This window comes from Eublepharis macularius, chromosome 10, assembly GCF_028583425.1.
Source record: "Eublepharis macularius isolate TG4126 chromosome 10, MPM_Emac_v1.0, whole genome shotgun sequence".
NCBI lineage: Eukaryota > Metazoa > Chordata > Lepidosauria > Squamata > Eublepharidae > Eublepharis > Eublepharis macularius.
In genome coordinates, this window is record NC_072799.1 from 81,453,011 (window position 1) to 81,475,440 (window position 22,430).

Sequence of the window (22,430 nt, forward strand, 5' to 3'; positions counted from 1 at the left end):
GTTGCTTGAAAAGCAGCTTGTTTATTCTTTCAAGCTAAATGTACTGAAATGAGATTTTGTAAGTTACCTTCAGAAAAGGGATCACTTCTTTCATGATAGCTTTAATTTGCCGGTCAAGCTGCTGAGTATCAATTCGTGGACAAGGAACAGCAGATACTTCACTAGGTTGTTGCACACAGTGGTCTTCAATTGAATCTGAATGTTTAAAAACAGAAAAAACCCTACTCAATTTCAAAATAGATTATCATTGACACCTATCTAATTATGTAAGAGCTTTCACATATTTTTGGTGCAGAGGAGTTAGCCATGTTAGTCTGTAGTAGCAAAATCAAAAAGAGTCCAGTAGCACCTTTAAGACTAACCAACTTTATTGTAGCATAAGCTTTCGAGAATCACAGTTCTCTTCGTCAGATGCATGGAGGGCAAAAGAAACAGGTCAAATATATAGGTGGAGAGGGGAGGGTGGAGTAGATGCAAACAGTAGCTTCTGACATGGAGATCAGTTTGCTTCTGTTAAGGAAGTCAGTTACTTCTGATAATGTGATACCCATTCATAGTCCCTATTCAATCCCAGCATGACTGAGTCAAATTTACATATGAATTCCAATTCAGCAGCTTCCCGATGGATTTTGTTTTTGAAAGGTTTCTGTTGAACTACAGCGACCTTTAAGTCCTTGATGGAATGTCCTGGTAGATTGAAGTGTTCTCCCACTGGTTTCTGGATGTTGCCATTTTTAATGTCAGATTTATGTCCATTTATTCTTTTGCGCAGAGGTTGGCTGGTTTTCAGTCCTGGCTCTAACCTGGTGGAACTCTGTCGGAGGACACTGGGGCCCACCAAGATCTTATATCCTTTTGGTGGGCCTGTAAGACAGAAATGTTCTGCCAGGCATATAGTTGAGGCCAGTCTTAGGTTGCTTGGAAGCCTCCCTATCAGTCTCCTGCTGGGGGACTATAAAATCATCTGCTCCCCCCTTACATGTAAGTCACAGAAATGATATTAACTGTGCCCACCCCCCACTTTGTTTATATTGTGGCTGGGGAGAATGGAGGGGGCCACCATCTTGAGACTGTATATGTTTTGGTTTTAATCATATTTAAATGTTTTAATTTTGTACTAATTATATTACTATAACCTACCCTGAGCCTGCTTGTAGGGAGGGTGGCCTAAAAATCAATCAAACAAACAAACAAACAAACAAACAAACAAACAAACAAACAAACAATTAAGATGCTGATGCTTTTCAATGTGACTAATTCTGTACATAACTAAAATGTTATGTGTATGCTGAACAGTTCAATGCTTTAATGTTATGAAGTTTTAACTACAGATCAAAACACACTACTAGTTTTATTGTGTGTCCTTTTCTCTAATCTATTTTATGTTACTTGCCATAAAACTGGTTGTCATATATGCCTGTCTGCATATCTGCCATGAATTTTGTGAATCTACCTGCCAAGGACTGACACAGGTGTTTTCTATTTAACTTCTATTTTTTCTACTTTTCAGATAGCAAAAATTAAGATACATGTGCTACCGCAGGATAGGGTACACCAGCTTGCAGTTCTCTCTCAAGTTTGGGTATATTTGCAATTTTGCTTGTAGAAAACTAAGGGATTTATAACTTAAATTCCAAAAATATGTCAAATATTGCAATGTTATATGCTAAGTTACAGAGGATGCAATTTATGTTGTTAAAGCAGTACAGTTGTTTAGGTTTGATAGGATAGTATTATATATTTTTCAATTTTTTTCAAATTTGTTTTTTTTCCTGAAAAAGAAGTTCCCCCTGATGTAGAGACCCTAAGCAAGCCTGATCATACCAAATCTGGGAAGCTAAGCAAGGTCTACTTTGATTAGTAATTGGATGGGAGACCTCCAATGAAGACAGCCAATGGCAAACTCCTTCTGTTAGTCCTTTGCCATGAAAACTCGGACAGGGGTCACCATAAGTAAGCCATGACTTGATGTCACTTTCCACCACCACCACTCCATGCCTTCAAAATTTCTGGAAATTTTACAACTCTTAAGTGCAGCAGCTTGCAGCTCCTGACCTCTCTTTAGTATTGGATATATTTGGAATTTTGATTGTAAAAAACTAATGCCGTTATATTTTTAAATTTCATAAACTTTTATGTAACGTTGTTAAAGTAGTAAAACGTCTCGGTTTGACAAGAAATAAATTACTGCATACATCTCATGCCCTCCCTCCCCCGATTTCAAAACTTCTTTGAAGTTTTATTCCTCTAGATTTAGACTCAGGTATCTGGCTGTACCATTTCACAGTGTCCTGGGGGAGGAAGTCATATGCTTAATTATCCTATATAAAAACTCCCTACAAATAAGAAATGAAAGGAAGTTTCTGGCTCATCCCTTTTCATGTTGTGCTAGTTTTCAGGGCATTATTAATACAGGAGAACTTTAAAAACTGTAACAACCCCCCCCCCCCGAAAATCTAAAGTGGTATAGTCCATTTTATCACCACAGCACTCTGCCATTTAAGTATGGATAATGTTCTGGGTAGAAGACTGCCTAACATATTCGCAGTGAGGTCCTTTAAAGAAAGATGAGATATAATTGTGACAGATCTATATATAAGCATACCTTCCCGTTTAGAAGTAGTAGCAATCTGGGGATTACTACTACTACAATCTCCAGAGTCCAGGTTATTTTCGGCTGCCATTTTTACCCGCTCATATTCTCTCATCCGAGCCAACGCCTGATCTAAATGAATGACAGTATTGCCTATATGGAGAAAATACAATTTTTTACAATATATGTTTTAGGTTTTGAAACTCAAACATTATCACACGATCCTTATAAAAATCGCAAAAACAGTACAATTATGTTTCAGCATGCACAGGTGCAGAATAGTTTGATGCTAGTTCCAATGCCCTAAATCAAGTGTTTCATTCAACCCTTGATTTTATGCTTACCAAGATCATCAGTAGCAAAAGGTTCAAAATTTGAAGATGTAGACATAGTACTGCCACTGTCTGCAACGTTTTGTTCATGTCCTCTACAGGCTCCTGGGTCAAAGTTCTTCTCAAATGTCTCCTTTAAAACATACAACAACCTGCAAATACTCTTCCATAAATAACTGGCCAAGTATCAATTCTCTCTTAAAACTACACAAGTCTTCAGAATTTACTACCTAGATTTGTAATTAGAGACAGACCATCGTGTCTGCAACTAAGGTTCAGTAGCTTCCTCTTGCAGTCATATACATGATCTAACCATAACACTTTACTGGTAAAATTTGGTGTTTCATACTCTTTAACTGTTTTGCTTCTTAAGAGTAACATCAACATAAAATAAAGGTAAACATCTGTTTGAGACAAAAGTCCTTTTCCTAGGAACACATGGAAAGACTCCTATGGAGTCATTTTCCTCAGAGGAAAAAAGCCGTAAGAGACAGTGACAAGTGACCATGAAGCCCAGTCTCCTCCATACTTTATCTAGGGTATACAAAAGAAAAAAGCAAGACACAAGATGAATGGGAAAGTTGACAGGAACTACAAGGACATGAGGAAAGAGCCTGAGGAGACCTGAGACATGCAGATCCATCAAAAATAAGCAACAGTGTAGTATGGAATATCATCGCTGCTCAATACTCCCTTTACTTTTATAAAATAGATGGGTTGGATCCCACATTCTATCAGCTTTCTAAACCTGATTCCAAGAGTTCAGGAACCCATGCAGACTAATAAGCCACGTGGGCCAGGAAGATGCATTGAGAAGGGGGTGAAATTGCCTCATCTACTTCTTTTTTTTATGAAAATTTTTATTAGGTGAGTACAGATTACAAATACAATTTTTATTTAAGAACCTAAATATCGATGGTTGTTGGGGGTTTTCCGGGCTGTATTGCCGTGGTCTTGGCATTGTAGTTCCTGACGTTTCGCCAGCAGCTGTGGCTGGCATCTTCAGAGGTGTAGCACCAAAAGACAGAGATCTCTCTTCACTGAGAGATCTCTGTCTTTTGGTGCTACACCTCTGAAGATGCCAGCCACAGCTGCTGGCGAAACGTCAGGAACTACAATGCCAAGACCACGGCAATACAGCCCGGAAAACCCCCAACAACCATCGTTCTCCGGCCGTGAAAGCCTTCGACAATACAACCTAAATATCAATTTTCCCCCACCCTTACCCTCCCCCCTTTTCCTCAGACTTCCAACAGCTTTCCAACCCATATCTTATTTTATTACTTACTTAACTATTCCCACTATATAATATTATCCCGTATTTCCTTAATAAACTAATAGTATCCATTAAATTCAAATCTATTCAAAACTTAAAACTTAACAATAATTAACACTTTAAATGGTAAAGATCCCTATCTCTAATAGTTCTCCCAGTTAATAACTTTCAAATTGCCATAATTTCCCCTTCACGTCCCACTTTTTCTCCAAATATTCCTTCAATCTCCCCCAGTCCTTGAAAAATTCTTCAGAATTCTGGTCTCTCAACCTTCTTGTCATTTTGTCCATTTCTGCCATGTACAGCAACTTTTGTATCCACTCTCCAATAGATGGTATTTCTTGCACTTTCCATTTCTGCGCATATAATATTCTTGCTGCTGTTGTCATATAAAATAACAATGTTCTGTGCTGCATAGAAACATCTTCCATGTTTAAGTTCAGTAGCAGGAGTTCTGGGTTCTTTATTATTGAAATCTGCAAAATCTCATTTATCGTTTCTAAAATATCTCCCCAGTACTGCCTAGCTACCTCATAAGTCCACCACATGTGGTACAATGATCCTTCATGACTTTTACATTTCCAACACTTGTCAGACATTTTAGCATTTCCATAAGCTATTTTTTTGGGGCGTCAAATACCACCTATATATCATCTTGAAAACATTTTCCTTAATACTGGTACAGGTTGAAGTCTTCAGTGTATTTGCCTCATCTACTTCTTTAATCATCAGAGCTATGCTGACAGAAGAGGGTGGAGGGGACTTTCACCTGCTTCTGCCTCCTTAATACAGCCCCCAACCCCAGAAGTCATCTTTCCTGGGGACTGCAGAGGAGGAGGACAGGGGAAAGATATCCAGTCCTTGTGCAAGCAGATCATAAGATCCAACCTAATGTCTTATTGATACTAAAGACTTTTCTACAATCGTCTTTTGAAGACTTTGTTCTACAGGAAGTTTTACGCACAGTTCATCTATGTTTGATGGCACGAGTCTGCACAGCTTTTGGGTCCTACCTAATACACTATTGTCAAGATTTCAGAATCAAATCCTAAAACCCTGTAAAAAGGTACATTTCACATTAAAAGATTCCAAACATCATTTTTTTAAAAAAACTTACATCATCAGTAGTGGCAAGGCTTTCGCTGGGTGTAAGCTCTGAATTGGATCCTACCCATGCTGCTGAGCTCAGTCGTTTTGAACATTCTTCTTTTGCGCTGTCTTCTGATATATGCCTGGCTACTACATCCTAATCAATGCAACAGTTTAACATAAATTTCTATTTAAGCTGCACACACAACAAGTGGGCATCCCACGAAAATAACAGGGGGTGGGAATTCCAGGCAGTCACGCTGGGATCTCCCCGGTGCAACCCCTCCCCGCAGAAGCTGCACTTCTCTACAGCCCCTTGCCACTCGTTTGCAGCCTGGCTCATATAGCTATCTCCTGCGTCCTTCCTCCCAAACATGCTTCCCCCCTCACAAAAAAATCCTCCCTTGCCCCCCCCTCCACCCCGAACATTACCTTCCTTTCCTGCTTACCCCTTCCCCTTTCCCCAGGGCTAGTCAGGCTCGCAGCGCACTCTGGGGCTGGCCTGGCCCGGCCCACTGCAACTTCCCAGCTCAATGGTGTTCTCTGTGTGGCAGACCTAAAGAGCGAGTGGGTTTCTGCACCTGTGCAGAAAACATTCGTGTTGACTGTTTTCACGGAGGGAGAGGTTAAACCCTCCAATGTACTTCTGTGACTTTTTAGACTTTTCCGCAAGCCTGGCGGGAGGGGTGCCCCAAATTTGCAGGACGATTAGTCGTGTTTGGAAGCGACCCAATTCATGGATTTACACATCTGCATGCAGGGTGGGTGGGTGGGTGTGTGTGTGTGTGTGTGTGTTCCAAATTAGACGATGTTATACATAAACATGCATGCACACACAAAAATGTGGTTTTTAATATACCTGTAAAGCATACAATGCTCTTTGTCTCAAATAGTCTGAATTTAGCATCTGAAGTTCATGAAAAAGCTCAATGAGAAAATGAGGCCGAGATTCGTTCTGAGATATCAGTGTGGCTACTTCAGAATAAATGGTGTCTCTCAAAGCTTCAAACATGGAAAGATCACTGCCTGTTTCTGTAAAAAGATAAAGGAATCAATAAGTAACTGTTCTGTTGACACTTCTCCCTATTATAACATGCAATCCTCTGAGAGGATCCCTCTTACAGTGGGCAGAAGAACCGAGTAACCCTAACATGTGTCTGTTGGCACACTGGGCGTGACCAATATTTAATTTCAGTGGCAGTTCCCATGTGTGATGACCTGGGGGGAGGGTTCTAGCCAGTTCAGTGTAGTTGTTAAGAGAGTGGTACTCTAATCTGGAGAACCGGGTCTGATTCCCCACTCCTCTGCTTGAAGCCAGCTGGGGGACCTTGGGTCAGTCACAGCTGCCATGAGCTCTGTCAGCCCCACTCACTTCACAGGGGGTTTGCTGTTGTGGGGATAACAACAACATACTTTGTAAACCGCTCTGAGTGGGTGTTATGTTTTCCTGAACGCAGTATATAAACTGAATTATTACGTATCTTCTACAGAGACTCGATAAAGTGATAAATTCATTTCTCTGTGTTATGCCTTATAGCTCACACAAGTGCATCAACTAAATTTTACACAAAAGGTCCTACTGGAAAACCCAACCGATCAGGCTGGAGATACCCTTTGCCAAACTCCGTAGCAAATACAGCAACGCGCCACTAATTTAATATTTCAGTCCTGAACCACTTGCAGCAACATGAACTTGCTTGAAGCACTGGCACTACGGCCTTGCTGTAACTATGCAATATAATGACTTGGTAACAATTTACTAGCTGAGAGTCAAGACCCTGCATGCTAAACGTTCTTGCATTAGTTTCAAACACACCCTACCTAAACATCTCTTAGCTGAAGCCACACATCTTCCTCTTAGGTCATGTGTTAAGTGTCAGTGCCACAGTTGCCCCATTTAGCATGTTGTTACAGAAATCAAGAATCATATGGCACCTGAAAGACCACAGCTGGAATGCGAAGAATAGGCACAGGGAACTAGCTGCACCTTTGTTTGGATTCCAGGCTAACAAATGTATTTGTTTCACTGCCTCCTTCATGTACGTGGAAAAGTAGGCTCTTGCCTGTGAAAAGTTCCCACCATCCAACCTTTTGTCTTTAAGGTGTCGTGTTTTTGTTTGCTCCTGAAGTTAGCCAAGCATACGTGTGGGCATATTAAAATCCAGCTTTAACAAAATGTAACAAATAACTATTGCCTAAATCTGTGTCCTTTGCTTTTTAAACTACAGGCGGGATTAGATATTTCTATTCAACTTTGCTTGACCAGCATGATTTTTTACCCTTCAGCCAAGGGAAAATGGACCATGTTTTTGGAGAATATTGGATGCCCGCTTTACATTTCCAGCATAACATGACAGTCTTCAAGTCAGAAACACAAAAGAGAGATCGAGGCAGTAACTTGCATTAGGCACAGCAACACACTTGCATTTTCCTGGAAGCGACCAGGCAATGCAGTCTTCCAAACAGTCCAAAGGACAGGCCTGGGTTGTACTGATTATTGACAGTTCAAGCAGCAGGACGCACAAAGTAGTTACACATACTGCATTTTCGCCTACCTCAAGAGAAGAAGTTACTGCCGGGCTCAAGCATTAGACTTTTCAATTCATTACAGACGGCTTAGTGTCTAATAGAGATAGCAGAGCTCACACCCGCCTATAAGACCTGGTTTTGCACATCCAGTGAATTAGGTGGTAGAATGGATGCCCCACTTTGGACTTCAGGTGATGGATTCCAGTTTGGAATGTTCCTTCACATGATAAAAATTCCACACAACCTAAAAACTGTTGTAGTAGGGAGAAAACCTCCCTCCCTGCCCTTGCTTTACTGGTCTTCTTGCGCAGGAAGTTTTTAAACATAGGGAAGCATTTCACAATGATCTTCCACCTGCAATCTGGAGTGGTTCTTTTCATTTTTCCACTTCCGCGTTCTACTATTTTATTCCCATTTCATTCTCCTGTGTGTGTAAACCAGGCTTAAAGTCACACGCTCCAATACTGAAGACTTTAATTCTACATGTGCAGGGGCTGAATTGTGACTGATTAGCTACTCAATTGTCTACTTGCTTTCTTACTAACAGTTCACAACTGTTTGCAAACTCTGGGCACTTCAGTTAAGTGTACTATTTGTTAATTTAATAAACAAGATCTGAGAAATGAAATTGTTCAGAGATTAAAAGTTTAAGGTAAACAAGTTCAGAAGCTAAGCAGCTAATGCGTTACCTGGTGCTTCTATGCATGCATTTCTGTTAGACTGCTGCAGTATTCTCCTAGCATGTGCTGCAGGAAAGGGGTGGGTGGGAAGGACAGACAGTGATAAACACAAAAATGTGTATCAGAAATAAAGGCAAGTCCTAATGAAATAGTGGGAGAAAGTCCACTTAGTAGTATTAAATCCCGCCCCCCCCCCTCCAAGAGCTGAGGACTCTTAGGAAAAAAATCTTGTATTGCCTGGCCAAAAAAAAAAACACGGAAAAAAATAAAAGATCCCTAAAAGGGATTTTTTACATGTATGTTTGGTGTTTCTGGCCCAATAGACTGTTTCCTGATACATAATCCTGTTGAGATCAGAATTTATGCTTAATTTGTTTATGAATAAAGTCCAAGTGAAAACATAACATTTTAATAAACTATAAAATTGAATCAAATCTCAGGACTAAGCTAATCTCCCACAATTTCAAAGAAACCCAAAAGGGAAAGAGGGGGAAAAAACCCCACAAACACACATACACACCACACTGGTAAAAAGGGACACTATCAGTTAAGTATTTTTCTCTGAGTTCCCAAATGACCTACTCTGAGTTCCCAAATGACAGACATAAGGCTCAGACCTACAGGAACAATACGGGTGTATTAATTTAGGTGCTCTGCCCTTTCAGGATATTTAGGTGGCTGGCCGTGTTGATAGTGGTACCTGACTAACAAGATTTTCAGAATGTAAGAGTCAGAGAAAGGAGCTCTGACTCTCAAAAGCTTGCACTCTGAAAATTTTGGTCTCTGAGGTGCCACTGGACTCAAATTCTGCTGCCCTTTCTGGGCAACACTGTTTGACATTCCAAGAGTTTATAGGGAAATCTGAAATTCAGTACATTTCTTGCAAAATTTCTTTAAAATACATGCCTGATCGTGTCCCTTCAAAAGTGAAAAAGTGCAATGCTGAACAGAACATTACATGCAGGTGCAATATCAGGAAACTAACTGCTGATCGTTTTATACTTAAAAGAATACTTTACTAAAAAATAAAATCCATGGTTCAATGAAATACCATTAAAATTATAACATGACTTGACTACAAGATAATATAGTATAGCGAGGGCCAAATTTAAGACTACGGGGTTAGTTTAATGCATGGTTACCTCTATCTAGTTCCCCTTTCATTTGTAAGTCCTTAAGAGCATTTGGAGCTGAAGCCCAAAATTCCTTGTGTGTTCTCAGAACAGTGTTTTTCATCTATCAGTTTTTAGGCAGAGGTTCTATATTATAGTAACAGCCAATAACACATCTATACAATTATGAAAAAAAAATTGACCCTAGTAGGATTTCTTCTTAGTCATAGAAGCAATATGTTTTAGAAGAAAAATTCTTCTAGATTTTTTAAAGAGTACCTGAGGACATTTCTGATGATCTACTGTACTTAATTATTTTTTCTAGTTGTTCTCGATTCTTTTTACTGAATACTTTTGCTTGAATAGCTTCTTCCTTCCGAGTTGAGTGTCTGCTCCTATTGCTCTTGTAAGGTTCGCATGTACTAGAAACACTGGCACTTTCATAACCTTAAATGAAAAGAGATTTTTGTTTCCAGCATATCACAAAACCTCATTAAAAATACATTCTAACCATCACACAAGTCCAAACGCAGGCCAATTACTAGTACTGTTTTAAGGTCCTTGGTTAACTTCACAAAACCTCTCCCTGTGTGATCTGGGGGGAAATGCCCAACAGGTGAGAATCTGAACTAGCAATTGGGACAGGTAGGAGCAGCACCAAATGTGCCACCTGGGAAGGGGAAGAGGAGTCAAGGGACTTGTAAGAGAGGTTGGGGGAAAGAAACTCGCAGGTTGCTATTTTGCAGGGCAACCTGGTACTGAGTGAGAAGCAGCCTTGGCTAAAGTCCCGGTATACTAATACTCAACACTTCCACAGCCCAGCAAGAAAACACTGCATACAACTATGTACTGGAACAGCATAAAGCAACCTCACATTGTGTTCACACACTGTGGTGCCTACCATTAGTTTTAGGCCTGTTTTTAAACTGGGAAGTACTCCTCCTCTTATTCTTGGAGTTTGGGGTTTTGTCTTTGGAAGCCAGACTGGCTTGTGCGCATGCTTTTCTAGGTTTGAAAGTTTTAGTTACTGTAGTAGGATCCACTGGATCTGGCATGCTACTAAAGCTCTCCAGAGATTCTTCATCAAATTCTCTTCTGCTGGTGTCAGGTTGATTTTTGTGATTTCCACAAACGGCACTTTGTACCGGCACTGCAAACCCAGCCTTGAGGAACAGCTGCTTTTCTTTCCCTCCATCCTGATGATCGTTTATCCAAGTTAGTCTACTGTTCTCCATTTCCTCCTCAGGCTGCCTTAGACCTCTTAACAGAAAAAAAATATTTTATTTATTTGGAAAAAGTATATACTCCCCATTCCAGAGATCTAGTCAAGAAGGCTTCCAACTAAAACCTGGGGTGCAAAAAACAAGGCTTCAGAAGAGGATCTTAACTGGCAGACTAGACAATACAAGCAAAGACATTTCAATTTAGAATATGGTCAAGATGGGGTGGAAAACTGGAACATCTTAAACAGTATATTCCCAAAAACTAGGGACAAGAGCAGTCAAGAATATAATACTCTGACAGGTAGAAAACTGCGGGATTGCATGCTCGCTCTCCTCTGACACACTAATTCCACCTCCCGGATTTACAATTGTTCAGGATTATGTCTGCTCAATGTTACCTATGGTTAAAAGGGGAGGGGGAGTCACAAACACTGGGCCGGTTCCCATGGTCGTTTCCTGCCAACGGAAGCTTGATTGCCACTGATCGTCCACCCGCACACGAACTGCAGACCTCCAACTCTCCCCACATGTTGTTTCTGGGAGTCCCCCATCCCCAGGGGGAGCATCATGAGGGGATCATTTGGGGCAAGGAAATCCTGTTCCAGTGACAGAAATGCCTTCTGTTAATGGAAATTTATGGTAGGATCCAAGGCCCTGACTTCCAAAAAATAAGCTAAGAACATCCCTCAGTTTGTGTTAATTATTGTTAACACTGGTAAGACATAAGACAGAAGCACAGTAAATTTCTCTGAACCACTGGTTAAACATGAACCAGAGTCCTAAACATTTTTTCAAGGTAATCATTCAGAATAAGGATGCACCTAAAAAGACAAAAAAAATTGTCTAAGTCAAGAACTTGTAGAACTAGTACCTGGGAGGGCTTTCCCACATTTTAGACATATCTTGGCTTCTATATTTTGTTAAAGACTATGAAGCAGGATGCAAGACAGAGATCTGCTACATCAAGGGTTACAGAAGCAATCTTTTAGCATTCTTATTCTGGACTTAGAAGGGCATAATTCTCTTTAGGACTGCACTGCACATCGTTCCAATTAGTCTCTTTAAGACTTAAGTGAGCACTGTACAGTACATTGTACAATTTTTTTAAATTACAAATTTCATATAGGATGTTTTAATTATTTCACGTGTGCTTCATTGGATGACTTTTTGTCATTCTCCTTTCTGAGGCTGCAGCTTCTTGTACCACATTACACCCTTGGGGATAGTCCTGCACCCTCAAGAGCAGCTTTTAAGGGGATATGCAACAGCACAATGCTTGCATAGTTGTTGAATCCAGGAGATTAATTTTAGTTCAGTTTGCAAATCAGCACTGAAGTATGAATCATATTGTTATCTTTTCTCATATGAACCAAAAATGAACTAGTTCCCTGAGTGTACTAAATCTTTGTACAGAACTTACCATCACAGCTAGATCCAAACCAAGCATTTAATGATTTGTCTAAGTGAAAGTGGCTTACGTAATACCAACAAACCAGGAAGCCAGAAGCAATACCTGCATCACTGCACACTGGTCTCTTATGATATAAAGCACGGTATATCTTAGAGAGAACAGTCTATCAAAAAGCAAGTATGGCCTCATCTGTAAGTCTATTCATCCATCTTATATGTCTAAAGTGGACTCCAATGCACTGTTGCTCCCAGAGGTTCAGCTGAAGCTCCAGTACCTTGGTTTTTCTGCTCCAGCAGTGGAACTACTTTCAAAAGGCTTTGGAAATGCCATATACTCCGTTTGCCCAGCAGCACTATGCTCTAGAGGGGGTTGATGCTGCTGCTGTTCGCTGGTCTGAGTAGCATAGTTTTGTGCAAGGTCACCCAAACCAGATGGAAACACTGGGCCAAAGTTGATACCTGTGGCAAAAATAACACACACAACATACAGGATTACTCCATTTTTATCCTCTTAGCCACTTACGAGATATATTAGGTTGTGATTTAGTAGAATGATTTTCAAAGCCACCCAGTGAGCTTCAAGGTGGGAGGAAAGGAGCACACTGCATAGTATTTCTCTGGTCTGTAACGAGCCATAAACAGGTTTTAAAGAAGTTCAAAGCTACTTTGTACAGATGCTGCAGTAAAATAGAATTTATTTTAACTGGAAACTGTTACTGATTTCAGGCACTTAATGAGCCCCCAAAGTGACTGTAGTCAATAAACACCTTATTTCTTGTTTTAACAAAAACACATCACACTCTACACCAACTTTATCTTTTTGCAGAGGGTTTAAGAATTAGGAAAATTGTTCTATGCACTTAGCTAAGATTGGTAGACGAGCAGACCAGGTTATCCATCCTACCCAGGATCTTGCCCTGCAAGATTTGTGGTCTGACTTCTCCCCGAATAAGGGTAAGAAGGTTATGATTTTTATCTTATTAGCAGTGGCAAGGTTAGCCATAGCTTCTACTTGGAAAGCCAAGGAAACACCTCCTCTAGAGCTATGGTTTGATAAATTAAGGACACAATTTGTGACCGGAAAGATCACAGATGGTCTGAATCTTCACTTCTGTGATGATAGGAACAGCAGTTTTGTAAGTACCTGGTGACCAATATTGTAATATTTTGCTGAAAATGAGATTATTCAATCTAATGTACACCCTCAGGACTGGGTTTTTATTTGAGGGTACGACATTGTTTCTGAGGTGGTTAAGAACTGGATCAACACCATTTTTTCTCTCACATAGAAGGAAATGCCTCTTCCAAGGTAGTAATTACACACACATATATAATCTAAAAGCCATTAAAGAATGCTTACTGTTTTAAATTGCTTTATAAATATGCAATATTATGCAGATTTAATTGACTAATGAGATCAGTTACAATCAACTGGACTCATATTTATTTGAGTGTGACATCCCAAACTGACATATATGCTGAGACTATGCTATACCTACCCTCTGTAATCAAATGACGGTGTACACTAAGGTACCATATTCTTTTTTGCCATCGTTTAGGAGGAATTAGTAAACTAAAATACCTAAACTAGGTCTTGAATAAATGTTAGATTTATTGTACAGAGCAAAGCTAAAGAGTAGTAAGTAAAGCAAGGCTTAATAGCCGTAACAAAATAAACTGAAAGAGGCCTGGAGAAGGATTTTTTTTCAGGAAAAATGTTGAGAAATGCTGCTTGCAAGAATTTATCTGGGGTCAGAAAAGCAAAACACAGATTTATTTCCTTATTAAAACATTTATAGCCTTTGCTCTTAGCTCAAGGCGAAGGAGGTTCACAGCAAGCTAGTTTGCATTTCCCTTCACAGTTCCCTAGATACCCACCTGGTGGGAAAGGAGAGAAATTGGTAAACCCAGGCAAGTTAAACAGGTTCATTGTTTGGGAAGGAAAGCTGAAGGGACAAAATACAGTTGGGGATGAAGGTGGTGCTGCCCTGTTGCCTCTCTCTGTCTTTGGTGTTCTTTCCTGCGTCTGTTGCTGCTCTTGCTTGTGCATTAGATCATTCAACATTTGCTTCAATCTAACAAGATAAAAGCAGAGTATGAGCAGAACTGCATACAAGGATATCTAGGCATAGTACTATTTCAATAAGTAACTGAAAATACATACATGAAATTGAACCCACGCAAGATGGAAGCGATGCTGGGTGGAAAAGCAGAGATCTTGAAGGACATTGTGCTTCCAATCTTTGATAAGGTTCAGTTCACCCTGACTGACTCAGTTAAGAGCCCAGGGATTATACTCTATTCTGTGCTGCTGCTAGAGGAGGAAGTAAATGCCACTGCCAAAAAGGCCTTCTCACAACTCAGACTAGCCTGAAAGATGGCTTGATGTGGTAGATCTGGTCACCTGGATTCATGGCACAATAACATCAAGACCAGACTGCTGTAATGCACTTTACGTAGATCCTCCCTCAAAGTTGACTCAAAGAGTCCAGCTGCAGAACAGTGCAATTTGTTTACTCTCAGGAACTAGATGGAGCATGCGTATCACTCCCACCCTGCAGTCGCTCCATTGGCTTCCCATCAGTGACCAGGCTCAATTCATGACTACCACATTCAAAGCCCGTCATGACCATGGCCCCTTAGATCTGTGAGACCACCTCTCCCCCATGTTCTCTCACAGCAGCTTTACTTACTTACGACCCAACAGTAGCTCAAAATCAACAGCTGCCCACACACGTGCTTTCTCTGTGGTAGCCCCCACCTTACGGAACGGCCTGCCAGAGGCCAGGAAAGCTCCCACTCTCCTGGCTTTCCACAAACTATGCAAAATTGAATTATTCAGGAGGACTTTCTACCAAGATTGTGATTATTATTATTAACTGAATTTATAGGCCACCCACCCCCACCACAAGCGGGATCATATAGGGTTGTGCTGTAAGAAGCACCTCAGACAGATGCATTGGAAGGGGCAGGGGGGCCTATAAGCTACTCTGTTGGGTAAATATATTACATAATTGGAAGCAGAAGATGGAATAGCTTTATTCTCTCTGATAAAACAAGACCAGGAGCTGACTGTGATACAGATCATGAACTGTTAATAACAAAAATTTGAATAAAGCTAAAGAGAAGCACTAAAATAATCACAGTGCCAAAATATAATCTGAATAACATTACTGGAGAATTTAAAGACCATGTAAAGAACAGATTTGAATAGGTTTAAATGACTGTGAACCAGAAGAACTATGGGCTGAAATGAGAGATATTATCAAGGAAGAATGTGCAAAGACTATTCCTGTAGCCAAAAGAGAAGAAAAGACTCAATGGATGACTAATGAAACTCTTAAAATTACTAAAGACAGACGAGAAGCAAAAGAAAAAAATGACAGAAATAATATCAGAATTGTAAATGCAGCTTTTCAGTTACTTGTATATAGAGACAAAGAAATCTATTATAATAACCAGCACAAAAAAAAAATAGAGAACAACAAAAAAGGAAGAACGAAAGATTTGTTTCACAAGATCCAGAAAATCAGAGGGAAATTCAAATCAGGGATAGGGATGCTGAAAGTTTAACACAGAAATACAGTATCCTATCAGGACAAAATAAAAATGGAAACACCACACTGAAGAACTATACAGAAGAGATGGAAGGATCACCAATTCATACAAAGAAGAATCTTTTGATGAAGAACCTAAAATCTTAGAAGCTGAAGTGAAAGCTGCACTCGAAGCAGTTGGGAGAAACCAATCACCAGGGGTAGATTGTATACCAGTAGAGCTGTTTCAAGCTACGGTGTCCATCAAAATCTTAACAGGAATATGTCAGCAAATATGGAAAACAGAAGAATGGCCCATAGACTGGGAATGCGCAATCTACATTCCAACTCTAAAAAATGAAGAGCCAAGAGTGCAGCAACTACTGGACCACTGCATTAATTTCTAACGCAGGCAAAATGATGCTCAAAATTCTACAACTACTCAGCAAATATGGAATGAGAAATGCCCAATGTTCAGCTGAATTCAGAAAATGAAGAGGCACTTAAAGATCACATTGCAAATTTAAGATGGCTAATGAAGCATACCAGGGAATTTCAAAAGAAAAATCAGCCTGTGTTTTTGACTATGTGGATCATGAACAGCTATGGATGGTGTTAAAAGAAATGGGCATGCCACAACATCCAATTGTTTTGATGCACAACACGTACTCTGGACAAGAGGCTACTGACAGGTCAGAATATGGGGGAACAGAGTGGTTGCCAACTGGTAAAGTTGTCAGACGAGGATGTATATTATTTCCCTATCTGTTCAACCTAAATGCAGAACTTATAATAAGGAAGATTAGAAGAAGCTTGACTGAAAATTGGTGGAAGGAACATTAACAATATGAGATATGCAGATGACACCACATTACTGACAGAAAACAGTGAAGACTTGAAACTGCAACTGATGAAGGTTAAAGTAGAATATGCCAGAGAGAATCAAGATGACAAAAGTGGTGACTGAACATCAAGATGACAAAAGTAATGACTACTGAAGAATTACACCATTTTAATAATAACAACAACAACATTTGATTTACAAAGTGTGTTGTTATTATCCTCATGACAATCACCTTGTGAGGTGAGTGGAGCTGAGAGAGCTCTGAAAGAGCTGTGACTGACAAGGTCACCCAGCTGGCTTCATATGGAGGAGTATAGAATCAAACCTGACTCTCCAGGTTAGATTCCTGCCACTCTTAACCACTACACTAAACCAAAAAATTGAATTGTTGAAGGTTTTCCATTCTTTGGCTCCTTGATTCAATCATCAACCAAAAGGGACACTCCGACCAAGAACTAAAAAGAAGACTGAGACTTGGAAGAGCAGCCACTAGAAGTGTGCAGTGCACAAAAAAAAGTTCAGTAAATCTGAACTGGGAATATCAAATTGATTCTCTAGTTCGGTAATACAGCAGAAATGCAGTAAAATTCAGCCATTGTTTCCTATGAGAAATTCAATCCAGGGGCTAACCAGTGGGCTTGGAGGAGGGGTTATTTTTCAACCAAGCTTCACCAAATTTGTAGGAAACCTACTCCCGACTGTCCTCTAAAGACTTTCCAAGTTTCAGGAAGATTGTACCGGGGGGGGGGGGGTGTCACTTCTATGGGCCCCCAAACAATGCACCCCCAGCCAGTCCATTTTTTCCTATGGGGAAAAAGTCAAGTTGACTCCCATTGCATAAACACACTGGGGAAAGGCTGCCATGGCCAAGGCACGCTCTTAAATGCAAGCTGAACTCATCCCAGAGATGGCCCAACAGAACAAAACTGAAGCTCAGGAATGGAATCTCCCCAGAACCAAAGTGAAGCAAGGGGAGCAACATCACACCAGAGTTGTTTGCTTCGGTAAGCATATGCAAGCACACCAGAACGCCTGTGTAAGAAAGGACTGTTCAAAATATAAAACAGACTACTTGTCTGTATGATTATCACATGTTCAGTTTCTGCAAGAAAGGTGGGCTCCAAGACGCATACCTTTGAACATTGTTTTGCTGCCAAGTCAACTGTGTATAGCACTGATTCAACTGGTGCATTATGAGATGAACTTGAGGTGAAGCAACATTACTTGGCATCACACTGTATGGGCCAGTAAGCAAAGTTTGCAAGAGACAGGAGAGAGTCTGTTAAAATAAAAAAGACACATTTTAGTATTTCCCCCCCAAAATAAATCGAAGTTCTCATTATGATTCTTTAAAAACATTTTCTCTCATCATAATTGTTCGAGGCAACAAAAAAACCATTCAAGTTGAAAAATAAAATCTGAGCGTTTAGCAACACAAAATTTTAGAACAGTATTAGTCATCTAGCTAGATGGACGTAAAGGCCTTGGTCCTTGCTGTGACTATTCTTGCTCTGGCCTTACTGGAATATTTCAATGGGTGAGTGGATGCTCATATAAGGAAAGATGCTATCTGAGATACAAAGGACTCAGGACATCAAAAGTTTGAGATTTCAAAATCAGCACCTTGAATTGGATTCAGAAACACTGGCAGGTGGTGCAGTTGCCTTAATACAGGCTGCCTATCAGTGATCCATCTGTTAATCAGCCTGTTAAAATCATTGCCTCCAAACAATGGTTCAGGATAAAGACTGACTCATCTGCTTAGTTTGCAAAACACAGTGCTAGACAGGTATCATCAGCGTATTGAGGGCACCCAACTTAGAAGTGTCCAGTGATCTCTCCCAGCTACTTAAATAATAATGGTGACAAAACTGATCCCTGTGTAACAGCATGTAACAACCCACTAAAGGACAGAGGAGACACGGTTGACAACCTCCTGGTAATGTGACAATTTTAGCAGAGTCTCATATTCCCCACCTATGTTCAGTCACTGCACTGATCACCTGCAATCAACAATATCAAAGTCTATTAAGAAACATGAATTATGAAGAGACAGCCCTGTCAATTTCCCCCAAGGGTCACTATAGCAATCTCAATCCATAGCTGAAATGGAACCTACTACAAATGGGATCAAAAACAGGTTACGGCACCTAGAGGTCTTCAGAACTGTTTTACCACATGTTCAACTGTCTTCCCCAGTAAAAGAGGTTGGAAGCCAACCAAGGGATAACCAAGGGATTTAACTTTGCTGCCATCTTTCAAGGATGTATCATTTCCCCTTTTCCAAAAGTAACACTGACAAGACTCCTTATTAACAGCCCCGATTCTACCCAGCCAGTTTTTATATACCAGAAAGGAAGGAATTTTGATTGTATATGGTGGCCTTCAAAATCTCAAGGAGCTTGGTAGCATCTTCAAGAAAATCAAGATGAAAAGATGCAAACGATCACGAGTGACTTCCTCCAACTCAAGTGTTTCCTCTTATCGCAACTGCGGCATCCAAAGTGGATGAAATCAAGACGCTTTCGTGATGGCGAAATGGAGGAAGAAGAAAGAAATGAAAAATGTTTACACCTCACCTGCTGATCCTGCATTAAAGTTTGACAAATATTAACACTGAATTCAAGCTGTTTCTTCAGTTGGTTAATCTGTTCTTGCCACTGTTCCTTCTCTTCCACATATGAAAGTTCAGACATCCAACGATGATTTTCTTGCCGCCGCATGCTGATGTTCTGTTGCTGCCTTGATTTAGCCAGAGGACGGTAATTTCCATCTGCTGAAAGAGGACGAGGGCTCTTCCAACTAGAAGTAATGAGTGTTATGGCAAAGATTACAGATTTTAAAATTCTACTAACATTACAAAAATGTTTCATGCAGATTTTGACCCTTAGTATAACTTCAGAAAGCAAAAGTCTGGAAATAGCACAAACACAATTCAAGCCAAGGGGAACAACAGGCCCAGTTCAAGCATCTACTAGCTCAGCAAAGTAAAACAACAAGTGTACCCTTTTCTCCTACACCATGCAGATCACCAAAGTCTCCCATTACTACCTTTTTAAGGAAAAGAATCACACAAAAGTTACCTAGGTGGAGCATGTGATTCACAGAGTGTTATCTAAACGACAGAGGGCAAGAGATGGGTCTACTCCTCCATCTCATAAAGATTCTCACAACCCTGTTTAATGTCTGAACTGGGCCTGTTGCTAACAAGCTTCCACTTTTGTTGGCCTCTTTTCCTGTCCCAACTTGGTTTTGAAATTAGCCATTCTCTGCCAAGCACATAATGGCCCAAAATGGGGTTCCCAAGGCCAAAAGCTGGCAGAGAACGAAGCAGGATTGAACATGTACCTATCTTGATCTCATAACACTCTGAGAAAAAGGAAGACCGAGGGGAAAACTGGCCTCTCCTTCAAGTCTAGCCCCAGATACTTTTTCAGGACTGTTCAATTATTCCAAATAAGTTTAGCAGAAAGGGTCTGGGTCACTATGCCACTATGCAGATCTCTATCTGCAAAATAGCATTTTAATGAGGTTTTACCCCAGCTGAAAGTTACTTCTGACAACCCAAGCACAACGAGGCATCTAAAGCTTGCCTAACCATCCATATTCTCCACTCCAGTACTACTACTTCTTACCTTCGTCCAATCAAGGAGCTTACTGGTTAGATCAACTAGATTCTCTTCCCTTTCTCCAGGTCTGGGGAAAAGGAATCCTTTGCTCTGCATTTAGTTTCAAGCCCCATAATTAAAGCCAGAACTCTAAAGCACACTTCTGAGCTTCTTAAAACCTTCAGTGTGTGCATTTCAGCCTGCCTGATGCAGCAACAAATGCATCTGGCCTTCTCCTTGGATTTCCCTTTCGGATTATTGGGTACACAAACCCTTGGGACCCCTGTCTCAGGAGAGACAGCATCTCCAGCTTGGAGAGGTAAGCCTCCGCTTTCCTCCCTTTACTTTACCTTGTGGGCATCTTCCTTCCCACTCATTAGGGGTTACACAGAGTGTAGCTACATACATTTGGAATAGTTACAGCTTAATATAGGCATTCAAGTATTTGGCATTCTTTTTGTATCCCTTATGTTACCATGACTGCTTGAATGCTAATTATTCTTCTCAATGAAACTCTGATTTCATCACATTCCAGGTCTCAGGTTCCAGCCTTGCCTAGGAACCTTAAATTAGCAGATAAACTAATTTAAATCGTTCTCATGGTATAGATTCAAAGGGTCGCTGTCAGACACCAGCTATCTTCTGTGTGGGAATTCTCTTGTGGGGTTCCACGGGGCACAATCTCATCCCACATATTAACGAACCTCTATGTAACTCCTTTAGGAGAAATCGTTTGTAGCTATAGTACTGTGTACTGCCTGTTCTATACTACTGCTGGGTAGTTTCTATGTGGTTTAATATGTCATGTTTAAGCTTATGCTTGTTCCAGCTTTGTTTTCAGCTCTGTATTGGATTTTTATTTGTTTCCAATTTCTGCAAATTAGCATTTGCATACCCTAGGGCACTGTTCATTGAATGTCCCAGCTGTTCATTGTATCGATGTATACTGTGTAATACATCTTGAGTTCCAGTGCAAAAAGCGGACTATAAATAACATAAATAATATATATATATATATATATATATATATATATATATATATATATATATATATATATATATATATATATATATGTGCACGTATATGTTTTTTAAATCCTTAGGTTACTGATGGGGTATGTCACCCCCCTATACTGGCTATGAAACCTATGGCAGTTCTTTTTCCTCCCACAGGACTGAGGAGGCAAAAGGAAGATTCCTCCGTTATCCCCAGAATGATTTTGGTATGGATTGGAAAGTGGGTCACAATCACCGACACATATGGCTAGACTGGGCCGTCTGGGTAATGCAAAGGGGATAACTCCTCATTATAATATGAGCAATTTACTTCAACTTTAGTATTAAAAGTTGCATATGATACAAACATGTAACTAACCTCTCCTTATCATCCTTTACACAATATGTACTTTGATCTGTATTATTGGGACACATAGAAAACTCATTGGAACTAGATTCTTGTTCTTCTTCCTCTTCAGCTTGGCCAAATCCTTCAGAAAGATAGGCATCTTCATCTCCTTCATCTTCATCTAGTGCACACTGAGTGGACCCTCCCCATGTTGCCATAGTTCTAGCAATACACGAAAAGAAAGAAGTCATTCTGTTGCTGAAGCATAGAAAAAGCTAGATCATACAGGTAGTAACCATTTTATATCATGGACAGTCAACAGCAGTCACGTACTTTCAACATTTAGGAAACATTTGTCTCCTCTTATCTTTCCCCCTTTTTTTTAGGAGTTCTGCAAGACCACAGTGGTACTGAAGAGGCAGATATGTTTCTGGTTTCATATTCCACTTTGCCATTCATAACTTTCTAGGAGGACTTGCAACCACAACACAATTTTAGCTCTTTATAACCTAACCATCTATCCAAACAGTCAGTAGTGAACAGCTGCAGGAGTGTCTACCTAACCATCAGCCTGGCCACTCAGCCTACAGAATGACTACACAAAAGACTCTTAAGTCTTCATACAGATGAAAGATGCCTGCATAAATGAGAGCCAGTTTGGTATAGTGGTTAAAAGCGGCAGGACTCTTCTGCTTGAAGCCCAGCTGGGTGACTTGGGTCAGTCACAGCTCTCCAGAACTCTCCCAGCCCCACCCACCTCACAGGGTGATTGTTGTGGAGACAACATTATACTTTGTAAACCACTCTGAGTGGGTATTAAGTTGTACTGAGGGGCAGTACATAAATTGAATTT

At 40.3% G+C, this 22,430-nt stretch overlaps 1 protein-coding gene across 9 annotated transcripts in view; it reads right to left on the reverse strand.

Moving 5' to 3' along the window:
* PCM1 (pericentriolar material 1) overlaps positions 1-22,430 on the reverse strand; it is a 65,863-nt gene that overhangs the window by 16,814 nt on the left and 26,619 nt on the right. For 6 of the 9 annotated variants that reach the window (XM_054989679.1, XM_054989675.1, XM_054989677.1 and 3 more), the window contains 13 exons: positions 21,608-21,799; positions 19,204-19,426; positions 17,758-17,903; positions 14,123-14,319; positions 12,520-12,703; positions 10,513-10,871; positions 9,891-10,058; positions 8,509-8,565; positions 6,150-6,322; positions 5,319-5,447; positions 2,938-3,058; positions 2,606-2,746; positions 68-195 (listed from right to left, as the gene is read on the reverse strand). In XM_054989679.1, coding sequence (XP_054845654.1) covers positions 68-195; positions 2,606-2,746; positions 2,938-3,058; positions 5,319-5,447; positions 6,150-6,322; positions 8,509-8,565; positions 9,891-10,058; positions 10,513-10,871; positions 12,520-12,703; positions 14,123-14,319; positions 17,758-17,903; positions 19,204-19,426; positions 21,608-21,799 — 2,218 coding nt within the window. The remainder of the gene's footprint in view (positions 1-67; positions 196-2,605; positions 2,747-2,937; positions 3,059-5,318; positions 5,448-6,149; positions 6,323-8,508; positions 8,566-9,890; positions 10,059-10,512; positions 10,872-12,519; positions 12,704-14,122; positions 14,320-17,757; positions 17,904-19,203; positions 19,427-21,607; positions 21,800-22,430) is intronic. The other 3 variants (XM_054989680.1, XM_054989678.1, XM_054989674.1) reach the window with 2 other exon arrangements.